Source organism: Antennarius striatus, chromosome 23 (genome assembly GCF_040054535.1).
Source record: "Antennarius striatus isolate MH-2024 chromosome 23, ASM4005453v1, whole genome shotgun sequence".
NCBI lineage: Eukaryota > Metazoa > Chordata > Actinopteri > Lophiiformes > Antennariidae > Antennarius > Antennarius striatus.
The window spans coordinates 5,256,396-5,273,856 of record NC_090798.1 but is presented as its reverse complement, the minus strand read 5'-3'; the positions used below and the strand labels follow the sequence as shown (position 1 = coordinate 5,273,856).

Here is a 17,461-nt window from a genome sequence, read left to right as displayed (position 1 = left end):
TCCATCAGGAAGCTCCCTGTCTTTTTTTTTTTGCTTGTTATGAATTTTTCTAATTTTGTATTGTTCATTTATTAGCCACTCCTCGTTTTTAATCAATCTCTGGTTAAAGAAATAATTAATAAAGTTCTATCTTCCTTTATACATGTTCTTGAAGAAACATGAATAAAGTCATTTGATGACATTTCATTTACAACCTGTAAGTGTGAAGCCCAAATTTAAATTGCAGTCCATTTTACCCATGAACCCAAAAATAAACGCTGCTCTTTTTTTTATATAAAAACAGTGCTTTTATTTATGTAATACTGTGGAAAAATAATTACATACCATTTTTAAAAAATATTGAAGATAATGAAATTAAAAAATGAGAGTTTGATAATGTTCCTTGTACATCTTTTGAACAGTTTTCTCTGCTACGAAGAACAGTACAATAAGATAAACACTGTTTTTTCTAAATTCAAAGACACAATAATACAGGATACAGTCCTACCAGAGGTATAAAAGTACTGGAACAGGATTGTGAGAGAAATGATATGGACATATATTGAAACACACTTGCGCACCTATACACATACACACATACTCACACACACACATCCACACTGTACCCGCGCTCTCACGTCGGGCACTGCATTTTTATAGCACGCTTCCAATACACACACACACACACAGTCGTTCACAAATCTATACAAACACACTGTACAAATCGATGTGTGCGCAAACGCCCACACGCTCCCTCTTGAACTCTCTCGCTCACACTCGCACGCCCACACACTCAGTCATACACTACTACATGTCACTACTGTAGACAAGCCTTCATTGAACCTCTCCACACACACATTCTCCTCTGGCGGTTTTGGCAGGCAGACAATGAGGAATGATTCAAAATGGAAATGTACGACATGATCCCCTATAAGGCCACTCAGTTCTAAACCCAACATCTGTGTTTTTCTCTCTGTCTGCACCAGGCGCGTAGTAACGAGCTCATAGAAAAAGGCTCCTGCCTACAGAATTGTCTGGGAATGACTCAAGGCCCCGAGCCTGGTTTTGTAAAGCAACAGTCACCAATAGAAGGAGCTTCTACTGCATATACATGGTCTAAGGTGAAGAACAACAACACTTGGCACTAGGTTTCCTTTTTACACTGATATACCCTTTTGAAGTGAAATACATCCTGAATTCTGGCTCTGCAGTTGGGACGACTTCACTGTGTCTCAGTGGAACCACTCAGGCAGACTCCAAGGTATGTGCGCTCACGTTCAAACTTTTGGTCCATACATACACATTACATGTTTTACACTGACAAAAATAATTCTGTAATGTTAAAAAATAGAATACAAAGCTCTAATCTGGTGTGCAAATAATAATAAAAAAAGACATTACACAGATATAGATCAGGGACATCTAAGCATGAATACTGGAGATGCAGTGCAAATGATGACAACCCTCCCAACCCCACCCCCAACACTCTCACCCACATTGACTGCCCAATGGGCATGATGGCACATACCACTGTATAGGGCATTATGGGATACTATATAAAAGTGATGATTTTCTTATTCAATGATAAAGCAAAGGAAAGTTTAAAAACAGTGACCAGAAATGACTCCCACCGGCTGAGGTTTTCTCCCGATCAGCGATTACCAACGGAGTCCGGTTTGCTTGAAGATGTTCCCTCTCATCATTTGAAAAGTCACTTGATACCAAAAAAAAAAAAAAAAATCTAGCTCCAAAGATCTGTGATCTCTCTTTCTCTCTCTTGTTCTTGCTCTCTTTCCAGTCTTGATTGTGACTAGCGCCGTCTGCTCTTTTAGAGCTCACATATACAAACACATCGGGAGTGAGGGAATTCAAAACTGTTATTTCCCTTCCCTGTCTCACTGACACTCATTTCTCCACTCATTACTTTTGCCATCTCCGTGTTTCTTGTACCTTCCCTGCCTCATGGGCATGGTCTTCTGAATGTGTGTGTGTGTATGTGTGTTCTGTAGCCGTGTTTGTGTTTTTGCGTGTGAAAATGTGTGCATTTAAATTGATGATCGTGTATGTTTTTAGGTGTGACACTATTTATAAGATGCTTCCTCATGCTCTGCTAAGACTGTGAGGTGTTTATACGTCTCTCTGTCTCACACATGAGTCTGCATCCTCTGAGTGTGTCGGCTGTGGGAGTAGTCAGAGTGTTGCGAGGTGTAGGAAAAGCGAGTGGAGCTGCCGTACTTTCCTAGTCCAGTCTCTGATCCTGACGGTGCAGGACCCCCAGGACCCACGCCAACCCCGGGGCTCCCAACCGCAGGTCCCACCCCGGGTCCCACCCCAGGTCCCACCCCAGGTCCCACCCCAGGTCCCACTGCAGGTCCCACCCCATACATTTCGTAGGATGGGCCAGCCTCCAGTGGAGCTAGACTGGATGGGGCAAAACCCATGCGGTACGTCTGGTAATGCGAGGGGTATCCGTAGTTGTCATAGGCCAGCTGGGAAGTGGAGTCCAGGAGGCTGCAGTCTCCTGGGAAGTCGCTGGATACAGGAGCAGGGTTAGCTGGGGGCTGCTGGCTCTGACCCCCACGGGTGAATGTGTTGAACTGGGCGTAACTGATGTGGGACAGTCTGGAGGGCGGCCGAGGGTCGTAACAAGCCTGGGGTCTTCCAGGGGAGGTGAGTGGCCCTGGGGGACCGGTGGCTCCTCCACTAGCTGTGGCTCCTGAGCCGCCAGCACTGCTGCTGATAGAGGCAGCTCCCCCTGGTGTTCCTGCAGGGGAGCGGTAGTCGGAGTAGTGCATGGTGGAGCGGGAGGCAGGGCGGCCATCATCGTGGGTGGAGGCTCGCACATTGTAATAGCCATTGGTAGGGTCCTACAGAAAGAGGCAAAAAGAGAGTGAGTGTTAAGAACACATGTCATCAAAACATGTCATCTATATGCCTGTAATAGTCTTAAAATAAAATATACTTTTAAATAATTGTTTCAGAGAATGTAGCAACACCATTCCAGGTTCTGTTCACGGGTTTCCTGATGTCCTTCCAGTTATGTCACCCATAAACAACCTTTATCACTACTGGGCTCAGATCCTTCACTATAAATCAAAAACCTTTACAAGATGGCCTTATTTACTGTTTTTCCGTGGTGCAATTTTTTGTATTTATGACGTTATACACTGCACACTAAAAATAGAGTATATTATATCCAGCGTTTTTATGAGTAAACATGAAATTAATGTATTTTATCACTGTGCTATTATATGCTAGTCAGTCCTTAAATTTAAAATGAAAAAATAATTACATTTTTTTTAATTTTCTGCTTTTTTAAAAAGCTGTCAGCCCCCGAACCCCCCTAAAATTCTCCTTGTAAATCCTACAGTAAACCAAACTAGATTTTATTTGGTTTAATTTCAGTCACACAATTAAAATCTGCTTTCATGGTAGAATTAAATACAGAAATGAGCCACAGCTTTCCCTTTTAGCCGGTTTAGAAATTTCTGAATGGTGCCTTCATGATTTTAAGCAGGGCTGAGTCCAACCAACACGCACCAGTGGACACAAGAGCATCCATATTTGAAAAATATAATGCACAAAGGTGCCCTCTGGGTTATCTCTCCAGGGAACAAAAAGAGATGCATTATCTTATAGGCTATGTTCTACATGCTAGAAATGAACTCCAAATTTATTACAGAGGTGCATTAGTTACTGATTGTGATTGCTACTTAATCAGGGTTTGTTTCACCATAAACAGACTAACTTTCTTTGCACTTGTGCCCCTTCACTTCACTGGCCTCTGGCCTCAGATAGCCTGAATCTCTACTGCTCTCTATTCACCAAACCCCTGCTGAATGATTTAATGTTGCTCTCCTGTTTTTCTAACATGACTCTTCCATCTCATTCTTTGTCTCGTCCCCGCACTACCCCCCCCCCACGTCTCCCAACTACGTTTGACTGCTTTGGTGCTGCAGGCGGCGGGGAGAAAGAAGCAGTCAGACTGAGGCTGTTGTCAGGGTGATCTAACCACCTCCTGGGGTAGATTAATGTCTGTGCTTCTTTAAAGTGATCCGCGGCAGCACTCCAACTAGCTGGGTGGTGTGTTTACCCACACAAAATATTCATGGGGTCGAGTTCCAACAGAGCATTTTGGCAGCTTTATGCGTGAAAATACAGTCGTCACCTCAGCACACCCCCATGGTGTCAAAATGCATGAATGATTCATGCCAGCTGAATGGGCAGCCTAAACACCCTTCATCTTTTTTAAAATTTCTTTCCAAATTTTAGTCGTATTCTAAACATTCTCTTTGAAATCCTCAAGTTGAGCTTAAAAACTTTAGTCAGAGATGATCTTTACACCAGTTGGACTATACATGAAGGACAGAACAGACAAAAGGAGTTACAGCAACCAAAGGAGGGCAGACTGCAGTATTTGTCCTAAATATTCTAACAGATACTACAAGGTTTTAAAACATGAGTAGTTTGTGAAGTAGAACACATCTCTGCTGAAGAGACAGTGAGTTGTTTGGTGTATTAGTCTAAATGACAGACTGGCCTGAATTCATAAAAAATGTTTTTGAAAAGGCAAAAGCAGCAGATGCCAAAAACATCATCAAAAACAAACTGAAGTACAGCAGAATGATGGAAACTGGAGCGAAACAAGAGGTCGCTGATGTTACTGTGGACTGAGACAGCTGCACTGAGGGGCAGTTTTGTAACTGAGAAGTTATGAGTCATATAGGCCGGCTAACTAGAGCAGATAAATGCTAGGCCCTCTGGTTATGTTCTTCTAGTCTACACCAGTGCTAGCCAGTGACGGCCTTCAGGCCACATGCAGCCAGAGCCTCGAATCCGTCTCGTAGATGACCAGCTTCAGCGTGATCGTTTGTTAGCTTGCCCACCACTGGCGATCAGTCAATAATTCATAGTTCAGCCGTTCTACAGGTTCAGAATATACTTTAACTCTTCCCACGACTCTACCAATCAAACAGCAGCACACCATCCCAAAGCTGTCAGTGAATCACAAAGACTGTCTATAAAAAGCAAAATGTATCACTTGGGTTTCGTTAGGAAATCTGTACTTGCTTACAATTAGAAGTTTTTCTGTGGAGTTATTTGTTGAGCTTTTGATCTCTACTGAGCACTGACTTCCTCCTCAGTGGAGGCCTGAGAGCATTTTCTAGTGATTTATCGACTTATCCCTTATTTACCACTTTTAGTCTGGTCGTACTGATAAAGGCTAAAAAAAATAAGAACGTAAAAGAAAGCAGAAATAAGAGGCAACTTGGGGCTAACTATTTTTTTTTTGTAGGTTTGCTGAGAACATTCCTGGCTTCTGGACAATGACTCCAGGTCTGTTAGAATATAATAGTTGCTGGATAAAGGATGTGAAATGAGGGGGCGACGGCTAGTGAAATGATTTAAGGCCGCTCTCACCATTGGTTGGATACTAACAATCCAGCATAGAACATTGGGTTGACTTGAGCAAAAGGCAACATGTAATAATATATTAGTAGATACCTTCTAAAAAGATTCTATCCAAATCAAAACTACTGTACTGGATGCATTTCTGCTAAACTTGGCCTAATGGGGCACAGGCAAGAAAAAAAAGATGTTGTCAAGGAATGTATTTCCTTTTCCTTTAACATCATCAGGTAAGAAGTTCAATGTTTCTTCCAAATTATATAAAAACTACCAACAAAGCTATGTGAAAGTGTGGGATATGTGAAGGATTGTTGAGCCTAGAGAATATTAACTCTACTATTAACAGATGGAATGGGAGGCAGTTGCTCAAATATGCTAAATCCCCACACATCTAGAGGACTGGTTCTTTGGTAATAAAGTAGTACCGAACCGTCACCTGAAATAAACCAGTGTTGTATGATTATAGCAACCATGAAATCAATGGCGATTATTGACTATTTGTTAATGAATGTGGTATCATTCACAGTAAAACACAATGGGTATTTCATCTGGTTATTATTTCTGCCTGTTGGACACATACTGACTTCAGTCAGAGAGGAAATGCTGCACATCCTTGGATGAAAGTCATGACTGGATCAAAGTCATCACCATGTGTGTAATAATTAGGATATTTGCAGCCTTTGAGGTATAATTAGAATCGAACTTTGCTCCAAATTGAACTGTACAAGACTTCACTCTGGCATCATGTAGTGTTTTGTTGGATTCAAGTTCATACTCACTGCATCTGTGGTTTTCTACCTCTTTCTGTAACTGTGATCATGTGTGAGAGTCTTAAGAGGACATTGTTTTGCCGACTTGACAAAAGCCAGTGTTCCAGCGTGAGCTCACCTTCAGGTCGTACTCCTGACGGGTGTCCAGAGTGTCACTGCGGAGGTCAGACTTTAGCTCTATGTCATCTTTAAACGGCTGATTTGAGGGAGAGAAGGACACAGAGGGGAGAAACTAAACCGTCAAACAACAAAACCAAAATTAAAAAAAAAAGGAAGAGACAAGGTGCAGAAGAGGGAAGGAGGAAACAGAATATGACGGGGAAGAAGGACATGGAATACAAAGTGTTAAAAGGAGGAGGAAACAGAGAGTTTGTTTTTACTCAAAATGTGGCGTAGGAAGAGGTTACTCAGTTAACTTGAGGCTTTCTCTACAGCTACTAGCTGTGTAAACAGTGTCCTGCCCAGGCGCACCGATCCCGTTGCTACTCACCGAATACATGGCTTTGACCATGCGCGAAGCCGTGGACACACTGCCGGAATCCTCCTCCAAGCTGTGGGTCTCCTTGTTTATCGTCTCCACCTTGATGTCAGGCTTACCTAGAGTGACCCCACGCCGACCTGGAAGCAAAACACAGCAAGGTTGAATACAGTCTGCTATTGAGTTTTTGTGAGCTGCAGGAGGGGACCTACATCCAGATGCTGGAGGGGATCGAGTTCGATTCGCTTTAGCTTGGGCCAAGTTTCATCTGATATCAAATAACTAAAGGAACAGTTCACCCAAAAATCTCAATTCATTTATTTTCACCCAATTATGCTGAGTAAATGATTCTGGTGCTTCACAGCGAAGACAGAACTGCAATTTTATCCAAATTAAGCGAGAAGTACAGGACTGTAAAGTTTACATGGTATAATTGAAAGCTACAAAAGAACAAAAGTTCCGAGTTGATAACAAAAGGTGACATTCACACCTTTTTAAAGTTGGAATGTTCGCTGCAACCCCTAAGATAAAAGCAATAACTTAGCGCACCTGACTGTACGTACATGTGCTGCACCATCGTCAGGATTAACCTGCAGCCAGAAACTCCATCCGTTCTCAAACTGACTTGTTATTTTTGAGTGAACTACTCTTCTAAACTTTTATCATCTAAAGAAAAAACAGACACCATTTACAATACATGCAGAATGAGGTTTTACACTGTAAGCACATTCAGGGTATGACTCACTGCCTTTGCGCTGCCGGTAGAAGATGAGAACGAGAACCAGCAGAAAGATGAATAAGAGGATGGTAGAGCCCACTGTGCCACCAGCTATTATCCCCACTGGGACTTCCTCTGAAGAAAGAGACAGAGAGAGAGTCTCGTAAAAAGTGTTGGATCCTGAACTCTGAGTGTGAAAGAACTCATAACTCCTTCTCATTGTTGATCATTTTGCTCACTTCAGGCGTCTCATTTCCATTCACAGTAATTTCAGGGACAATTTTTACCTGATTTAGATCTGAGTGGTGACACATTTTTGGTTGACAGACCCATAACAAACGAACAAACAAAGTGATTAAAAAGGAGCAGGGAATAGGCGCAGTTGGCCTTTACAGTTGATATTCTTAAAAAATCTAGAACTAATACATTCGATTAGAAGAACAAGTATGGAAACTAAAAATGATTTAAAAGTGTTGAATTAAGATTTAGCAACACCTTAATGCAAATTTCAGTACAGTACATCTGTACAGTCAGTATCTGGTCTACTGTAGAGACACTGGGTGAAACATAGCAGTGTTGATTCTCATGGTCAGGTGATATAGTCATGAAACCCGAATTCTGAGCAGTGTATTCCATTTCTGCCACTACATCCTGTACCTTATTAACTTAGAAACCACACATACACAACATTTCCTATCAATCATTTCATCGTAGTCGATACACTCCCCCTGCATGTTCTCTCACCCTTCCAAAACCAAAAATCGTAAGAACACACACCAGTCTCCTCCAGCGTGATGATCATGGTCCCTGGACCGAACGAGTTCCAGGCCGTGCAGTTGTAGGTGGACAGGAAGTCAGACTCCATCACATTGTTGATGGTGAGGGTGGAGAGGACACCGCCGCCCTCAGCTGATAGTTTGCTCTGCTCCACTGTGTACCTCTCCAGCAGCGTCCCCTTCTCCTTCTCCCACACGTTCTCCTTCCACGCCCACACCTGGAAAACAAACACACACACACACACACACACACACACACACACACAGGAGGCCAGTATTTTAGGTTTGTGAAGGTCCAGTTAGAACTATTACTGTAACATGGGCCGGGTTGCATCGATCCCTGAATTTGCTGCTCTGGTTGCTTGCAGATCCAACCAACAACATTCAGCTATTATGGTCTGCAGCTGTTGACAAGACCCCAAATGAACTGAGTGTTTCCAGAGAAACATGCAACTGCAATCAAGCCTAGCCATGACAGGCTGCTCTGAAGCTAACCAGACGACATGTAACTCCCTATAAATCCACAACATGTACTTATGCATTTCTACAATTCTGTTTTTCTTTATGAGTGCAACACATTACATATAAAAAAATACAGGGAGGCTTGACAGATGTGCATCTTCACGTGTGAACACACAAAGTTGCAATCTGAAATGATTTGCTTCCGCTTCTGCAGGAACAAGGTTGACTGAACAGGTGAGAATCTTGCACATCCTCCAGCTTTAAAGCCACTAAAAGCAACTGTATTATTCAGCATTGAAGGCCTGTACTAAGGCCAGTTAATTATGCATAAACCCACATGTTCCCATAATCTGCCACTTATTCTACAGAAGGATAATCTCCTGGCCATGGCGTTTACTGGGACATATATTATATATATTTTATAAATCTTTTTCTGTCCCAACCACCGCCACTTGCATTAGGGGAGCACACTGGGAGTCAGGACGGATCAGTCACAGCGGCCGAAGAGGAGAAGAACTGCTACTATTGCGTCTCCGTAATACAGCTGAGTGGAGCAAACATCCAGAATGACTTCTGACGCGGGAGCTAAAAGAGGACCAGCTTAGAGTTAGTGCTGTTGGTTTATGTGATGGGATGGAGGAGAGTTCTGGGAGAGTATGGGGTGATTCACCACTCAAAAGGAAAAGGGAAACAGTGTCTAAAAGCATTCCTGGTGCAGGAGTAAAGGTAGGAACAACACCGTACAGTATTAGTAAAATACAAAATACCGTCACACAAAAAGACAGTATTTCAATATTTTCTGAATATTGATGCTAACTAAAATATTTCTATTTCCATTGTGGTTTTGGCTCCAGCCACGTTTCATAGCACAGTCTCTTCAAGCATCTCATTTGCTGACTTACAATCTTATCTGGAGGAGGTGTGCTGGCGATGTAGCACTTCACCTCTCCTCTCTCCCCTCTCACTGCATACTGGACTGGATCACTGGAGATGAGTGGAGGACCTGCAGAAATGAGATACTCTATATAATTGTGTTTGTGTGAAAGAGAAGTTACATTTAAAATATCAGAAATTGCAGGAATCATCTTCTAGTCTGTTGTTTTTGTCTATGTCAGACATTGACCTGGGCTGCTGAAGAGAAATCGTATGATATGAAATATAAATGAGCGCCAATTTAGAAGCACAATAGTCTAGTAACAAGCCGGCCTTCAAGGAAGTTGAATTTGTTCATCTACAATCAGAGATACATTCAAGTGTGTGGCTGTTTTCTGACCATTGACTGTGAGCACGACTTCAGTCTCTCCAACTCCGATCCTTGGGACGATAGCCTTGCACACGTACTGGCCAGCATCCGCTTGGCTGACGGACTTCAGATGCAGCTGGTTGCTGTTACTCAGTACCTGTGTGTGTATGTGTGTGTGTGTGTGTGTGTGTGTGTGTGTGTGTGTGTGTGTTTGTGTGTGTGTGTGTGTGTGTGTGTGTGTGTGTGTGTGTGTGTGTGTGTGTGTGTGTGTGTGTGTGTGTGTGTGTGTGTGTGTGTGTGTGTGTGTGTGAGAAATATGAACACACAAATATGAACAAGGCAATTCTTCTGAACAGCAGGCTGGAGTCAACAAAATAAAAGCAAAAATGTACATAAACAGAGGAGAGTTAATAATGCTACCCTTATATCATATATGTGATTATTACCTTGATGCTGACATGCTAAACAAGGCTCATTTGCACAATTCAAGTATTCATATAAGTCTTGCAAAAGCATCTGCTGGAAGAATTAGCTGCGCGAACATTCTGACAAAAAGTACAGTATAGACCTAAAGACGGAAAAAACAGCTGAGCAATATCGACAGTATGGATTAAGGTTAGGCTGGTTGAGTCCTGTTACAGTAGATTTCATTAACATGTTGTAAGACATGTCATTAGTTTTCTAATTTGAAGCCTGATCAAAGTTGCATGAACCTGACGGTGGTTAGACAAACAGGAAGCAGTCAAAGTAAAAACATGAATGTTGGCTTAAACATGTTATTTGTGTCTACGTGCTTCACCCTAACAGACATAGTTTTCTTCTTGAGATGCTGCAAATAGGGATCTTTATCAGAATTATGAAATGTAGTTTCAATTATATATGTCTCACATTTTGACAAGGTGGTCCTCACTAGTAAAACTTTAATAAATGTACCGGATAACTGGATAAGTCGCATCCCCAGTCTGGTTTCTCCCTAAGGGGTCGGTGTTGCATTACTGACAAAACTCTCTCTCTCTCTCTCTTTGTGTCTTCTCTCTTTTGTTGTCAACTGCGGACAAATAATCTAAAAACCTCAAACCTCATTAGCAGTAACGTCTAATGAATTTTGTAGACATTCTGTAAACACAACAAGACTTCACAACCCTAGTTGTTCACAACAACGTGGATGCTTAACTTGTATATCTGTAACATTCAAATTAAGCAGGAATATTTGTGTATATTTGAATTTTATTTATGACTTTATTAATGATGAATGGAAAAGAAAAATTTAAATATGTTACAACACAAAAAAGAAAGGACTGTCAATAGAAACCAGTTCATGCAAAGTTTGTTAAATTAGTGTGAATACCAGAAAAAAACGTAAATGTACGGGATTGGATTCTCACCATATTTGAACCCTTTTTGAACCAGGTGAGTGTCAGTGGAGGGTTTCCTGCCCACTTGCAGTTCAGGGTGACATCAGAGTCGACATCCACTGTTTTAGGCTGCGGCTCCACCAACAGAAATGGACCGACTGGGGATACAGAGAGGAATGTTAGTGGAGTTGGAGCAATAAAACAGCAGAACCAGTGAGGAGAAGCTGCCCAGAGGGAAAGGAGTAACAACAATGGTGCATTTTTTACTTCTGACTCCTGACTATAATGAATGAAGGGCGCCTGAACAAGGTGAGACCAGTGACTCACAGTGAACATCCACCAGGATACTGACGTTTGTCTTTCCCACAGCATTGAAAACGAGACAGGAGACTGGCTCGGTGAAGAAAGAGTGGTCGGCCTTAGTGGTGAACACACTCTCCCTGGCACCTTGCAGCACCACGCCCCCCTTAGCCCACCTGAGATAAAGATACACATTAAACACAGTCGAAATGACCACATTTGTAACCACAATAACAGACACAGCCTCTAAAGCAAAATAAAGAAATCTGAGCATGCTTCTATATTATTTTGCCCACTGAAAATAAGAGTGTGCTTTTATTCAGAAGCAGACCTGTAGCCCATAATGGGAGGGTTTGCATGAGCCTGGCAGGTGAAGGTGACTCTGTCCCCCTCCAGGACAGAGCGAGGCTCAATGGACAAGGTCACTGTCGGCGAATCTGGGAAAGAGAAAGACTCTTGTAAAAAAAAACTTTCCTATATCTAATGTGCTGCAAGCTGGAGGATAATAAGGTGCACAAAGGCTTAAACTCATTACCGAACAATGACAATGAGATACAGCAGTTGTCGGATGTGTCTCATTAAATAATATGATGTAATGTTGCTCTCTATAGCAACATTTTACGAACATATGTACAGTATATTATATAAATAGACAATGGTATTATTTCACCTGTTTCCATTTATTTGTTTTTTTCTTCTGGTTGGCTGTTTTTAATTTTAGAAACATTAAGAAGCAGTTGAGTTCTGGTGCAGATTCCAAACTTTATTCTAACATTCCATGATATTGAGATTTTTCTATCTTTTCCACAATTGGGCAAAAGCTTCCAAAATGATTTCTCTGAAATGTTGTAGAGCGGTTGGGTGTGGCTCAGGCAAGTTCAGCAGACACAGTATTGTTTGGCCTTGGCTGAGGTATGTGCTCAATTGAGAGCTATTACACACATACTGTAAATTGTAAGGAAAAAAAGACATACACATACAGTATTTCTTTACTTAAAGCACATGTCTATCTCAGTATTACTGAATTGCTTACGGTGGACATTAAGAGTAACGGTTGTGCTTTTGCCAGCAGGAACAGCCAGATTGGTGGCCACACAGCTGTAGTTCTTCCCCGTGTCGCTGTCGATGGGCTGGATTGGCAGGTAGCTACGTGTGGTCACCCTCTTCCTGTCTGGAAGCACCTCCTGGTGGTGGAAAACGAAGACACACGTGGATGTATGATTGAAAACACATTTAAAACACTTCAGGAATGCATATGTTTAATATGTGTCTATTGTGGACTTACAGTAATACTGGCAGCCCCATCGACAGGCAGACCATCTTTAAGCCACTCGACCACAGAAGGCGGTTTAGCCCCTCGAGACACACAGCTCAGGTTGTAGGACTCCCCCGCATTCAGCAACACCTCGGGACCCCCATCAATCACAGGGTCATCTGGAGGGACTAGAGCAGGAGAGGAGATTGTTAGAGACACTCCACCAGCTCCCAGATATGGTATTAGATAGTCTACATACTGAGGACAGTGAGTTTGGCCCTCCTGGACCTCAGGGCAGCATCTGGGGCCTGGCACTCATACAGTGAGTCATCTGACAAGTCAGCTGATAGGATCTCCAGGTTATATTGTCCCAACTCTTGGACACGCAGCACACGGTACCGGGGCCAGGCTAGGACATAAAGACAGTGAATAAAAAAATAAATATTATTAAAAAGGCATTGAAGGGCAACAACATCATCTATATGTCATTCATGTCACCTATTGTTGTAACTTTGAATCAGCATTTTTTAAAAGTCACTCAGATCAAATATAAAATTTAACCATAAGGAGGAATTATTATGTTTTTTGAACCTTATGTATTGCTATGCAATAAAGAGAACACATTCTGTTTACATCTCTTAGTATTTTTTGTTAAAAGTACTAACATTTTAATTGCATTGTAGGTTTTTCCTGCAGTTATCGTGTGTGCTGGTATTGACTGAATGACACTAAATAAAATATTCTTCTAAATACTTAAAATCCTCCACCTTCTTGATCTCTTCTCCCTGTAACCTCACTCTTCCACTTGGGTCCCTCTAATTTACACACATGTACTCTGTCTTACTGCGGCTAACCTTCATTCCTCTCCTTTCCAAGACAAACCTCCACCTCTCTAGCTTCTCCTCCTCCTGTTCCCTGCTCTCACTACAGACCACAATTTTATCTGCAAACATCATAGTCCATGGAGATTCTTGTCTAACCTCGTCGGTCAGCCTGTCCATCACCATAGCGAACAAGAAGGGGCTCAGAGGTGATCCCTGATGCAGTCCCACCTCCACCTTGAACTCCTCTGTCACACCTACAGCACACCTCACCACTGCCTTACAGTCCTCATACATGTCCTGCACCGCTCTAACATACTTCTCTGCCACTCCAGACTTCCTCATACAATACCACAGTTCCTCTCTGGGCACCCTGTCGTAAGCTTTCTCCAGATCTAGAAAAACACAATGCAGCTCCCTCTGGCCTTCTCTGTACTTCTCTATCAACATCCTCAACGCAAATACTGCATCTGTAGTACTGTTTTTTGGCATTTGCTCACAAATGCTCACTTCTGCCCTTAGTCTAGATTCAACTACTCTTTCCCATAACTTCATTGTATGGCTCATCAGCTTTATTCCTCTGTAGTTGCCACAAATCTGCACATCTCCCTTGTTCTTAAAAATGGGCACCAGCGCACTTCTCCATTCTTTGGGATCTTCTCACTACCTAAGATCCTGTTGAACAACCCAGTCAGAAACCCTACTGCCACCTCTCCTAGACACTTCCAAACCTCTACAGGTATATCACCAGGACCAACTGTCTTTCCGCTGTTCATCCTCTTCAATGCCCTCCTCACTTCATCCTGACTAATCTTTGCTACTTCCTGGTCCACAGCAGTCACCTCTTCTAGTCTTTGTTCTCTCTCATTTTCCTTATTCATCAACTTTTCAAAGTACTCTTTCCATCTTCCCATCACACTACTGGCACCTGTCAATAGACTTCCATCCCTATCCTTAATCACCCTAACCTGCTGCACGTCTTTACCATCTCTGTCTCTCTGTCTTGCCAACCTGTATAGATCAGTCTCTCGCTCCTTACTGTCCAACCTAGCATACAAGTCATCATAAGCCCCTTGTTTTGCCTTTGCTACCTCTACCTTCACCTTACGCGGCATCTCCCTGTACTCCTGTCTACTCTCCTCAGTCCTCTCAGTGTCCCACTTCTTCTTAGCTAGCCTCTTTCTCTGTATACACTCCTGTACCTCCTCATTCCACCACCAAGTCTCCTTATCTACTTTCCTTCCAGATGACACACCAAGTACTCTCCTACCTGTCTCCCTGATCACATTAGCTGTAGTTGTCCAGTCATCTGGAAGCACCTCCTGACCCCCCGGAGCCTGTCATAACTCCTTCCTAAAAGTCCTGCAACACTCTTCCTTTTTAGCTTCCACCATTTTGTCCTCTGCTCTGCCTTTAACCTCTTCATCTTCCTCACCACCAGAGTCATCCTACACACGACCATCCTTTCTTGTTTGGCTACGCTCTTGCCTGCCACTCCTTTGCAGTCACTGATCTCCTTCAGGTTACACCGTCTACACAAGATGTAGTCTACCTGTGTGCTCCTACCACCACTCTTATAGGTCACCCTATGTTCCTGCCTCTTCTGGAAGAAAGTATTCACTATAGCCATTTCCATCCTTTTTGCAAAGTCAACCACCATCTGTCTTTCTGCATTTCTCTCCTGGATACCAAACCTGCCCATCACCTCCTCATCACCTCTGTTTCCTGCACCAACAAGACCATTGAAGTCTGCACCAATGACAACTCTCTCACTTCTCTCTCTGCATCACTTCATCAAAGTCCAACCAGAATTTCTCCTTCTCCTCCAGCTCACATCCTACCTGTGGAACATACCCACTAACAACATTGACCATCACACCTTTGATTTCCAGCTTCAGACTCATCACTCTATCAGACACTCATTTTACCTCCATTCCTAACAAACTCCTCCTTCAAGATAACTCCTACTCCATGTCTCTTCCTTTCTACACCATGATAGAACAACTTGAACCCTGCTCCTAAACTACTAATCTTGCTACCTTTCCACCTGGTCTTCTGGACACACAGTATGTCTACCTTCCTCCTGTGCATCATGTCAACTAGCTCTCTACCTTTTCCTGTCATAGTTCCAACATTCAATGTCCCTACTCTCAGTCCTATACTCATGGCGTTCCTCTTCTCTCTCTTCCTACGAACACACTTTCCAATTTCCACCGGCACCCTGTAGGTGAACAGCACCGATCGTTGTTAACCCGGGCCTCGACCGATTTGGTATGGAAGTTATAGATTTGATTCACATGTTTGATGTGGCAAAAGTTTCACGTCGGATGCCCTTCCTGACACGACCCTCTGTATTTATTTGGGTTTGGGACTGGCACATAAAAGACACTGGCTTGTGCCCTCTTGTTGCTACATTGAATGACACTAAATTAAATACAATCTCATAAATCTTTATATCTTCCTCACATTCCCACATTACAATTTTTCAGAAAGTTTCCATTTAATCCTCATAATAAAAAATCAGGCATTTCTTTTTTCTTCATCAGGCTAAATAACAATCCACACTTAACTCATATGTTTTTGCTTGTTGCCCACACAATAGATCCCATGTAGCACCATCTCTTCCCTTCCCCCATCTGCCTCACAGTCCAGCTGTGCCACTACTGTACTTTCTCACCATTAGGTGGCATCCATGCTCTCTCTCTCACCAGCAGGGTGGAAAGATGAATTCATTATGACAGGAACGTTTTAGAGGACTCAAATCGACTCCAGTCCATGGTGCAGAATTTATGTTTGCTGCCCAGACATACAACGCATTTTTTATTTTCTGTGACTTTTCCATGCAGCCTTCAAACTGAGCTTTGCAGCTTTCCTAACCTTGTGTGTCCTTGTTTCTGCATGAATATGTGCACGTGTGTGCCTTGTATACACATACATTTGCATGTGAATTGTCACTGGTACATGAAAAGCCCACTGAATGAGGCAGGGGAGCACAGGGACAGGGCCTCAGACACAAACACACTGAGTTCATGTGTGCATGAAGCAGCCATGATTCCTTCACATGTTTTTATTTAGTATTATAGTAAAAATGTGATTGTAACAAAAAAGGGACAAATGCAGGGAGAAATAAAAAGAGAACTAAAGAGAGGAGAGGAGAGGAGAGGAGAGGAGAGGAGAGGAGAGGAGAGGAGAGGAGAGGAGAGGAGAGGAGAGGAGAGGAGAGGAGAGGAGAGGAGAGGAGAGGAGAGGAGAGGAGAGGAGAGGAGAGGAGAGGAGAGGAGAGGATGTCAAAAGGAAAAAATCTGAATAATACAGCACCAAGTCAGAAGGAAACAACAGCAACATCCACAAAAACAAGGCAGCAGCACATCACAAATGACTCCCTCTGGAACTGGCTTCAAAATATACCCACTTGTTTTGACCAGTAATTGCACAGCCCCCTTTGGGCTAATCAGTGCAATTCTACTGCATCACAGCAAGAAGATGCATCATTCCCCCCATGTATTGTGAAAGTCAAACAAGCCGTGTCTTAAATTGCTGCTGTTGACCAGCAAGAAACTGACTTCCACACATCCAAAGCTGTTTAAATCAATCCATTGGACTTAAAGAAAGTTTCTTGAAGACGTTTCACCTCTCATCCAAGAATCTTCTTCAGTTGGAGAACTGAAGAACATGACCTGGATGAGTGAGAATCTACACAGACATTACTTCCAAACAGTGCATTCATTGATGAATCAGCCTTTCAATAAGAATCAACCAGTCCGTGTCACCCGCTGCTGATATGACAGAGGTGTTGATGCGATGCTCCTCAACCATCTTGAAGGGTGTCACTTGAATGTGCCAGAGGGAGCTTAGAGTTTCCCACCAAACATTGGATGATGTGTGCAGAAGTCAT

The 17,461-nt window shown here is 42.8% G+C and overlaps 1 protein-coding gene across 3 annotated transcripts in view; it reads right to left on the bottom strand.

Annotated features, from left to right (window-relative positions):
• Positions 1-272: 272 nt before the first annotated feature.
• The window catches only part of LOC137590456 (kin of IRRE-like protein 1), a 37,462-nt gene continuing 20,273 nt past the window's right edge, over positions 273-17,461 (bottom strand). The window contains exons 3-15 of one of the 3 annotated variants that reach the window (XM_068308089.1): positions 13,005-13,154; positions 12,776-12,933; positions 12,524-12,674; positions 11,822-11,927; positions 11,518-11,666; positions 11,221-11,348; positions 9,866-9,992; positions 9,495-9,595; positions 8,132-8,348; positions 7,382-7,489; positions 6,649-6,776; positions 6,277-6,390; positions 273-2,846 (exon numbers count right to left, since the gene is read on the bottom strand). In XM_068308089.1, the coding sequence (XP_068164190.1) occupies positions 2,124-2,846; positions 6,277-6,390; positions 6,649-6,776; positions 7,382-7,489; positions 8,132-8,348; positions 9,495-9,595; positions 9,866-9,992; positions 11,221-11,348; positions 11,518-11,666; positions 11,822-11,927; positions 12,524-12,674; positions 12,776-12,933; positions 13,005-13,154 (2,360 nt within the window). In that variant the 3' untranslated portion in view covers positions 273-2,123. The remainder of the gene's footprint in view (positions 2,847-6,276; positions 6,391-6,648; positions 6,777-7,381; positions 7,490-8,131; positions 8,349-9,494; positions 9,596-9,865; positions 9,993-11,220; positions 11,349-11,517; positions 11,667-11,821; positions 11,928-12,523; positions 12,675-12,775; positions 12,934-13,004; positions 13,155-17,461) is intronic. The other 2 variants (XM_068308091.1, XM_068308090.1) reach the window with 2 other exon arrangements.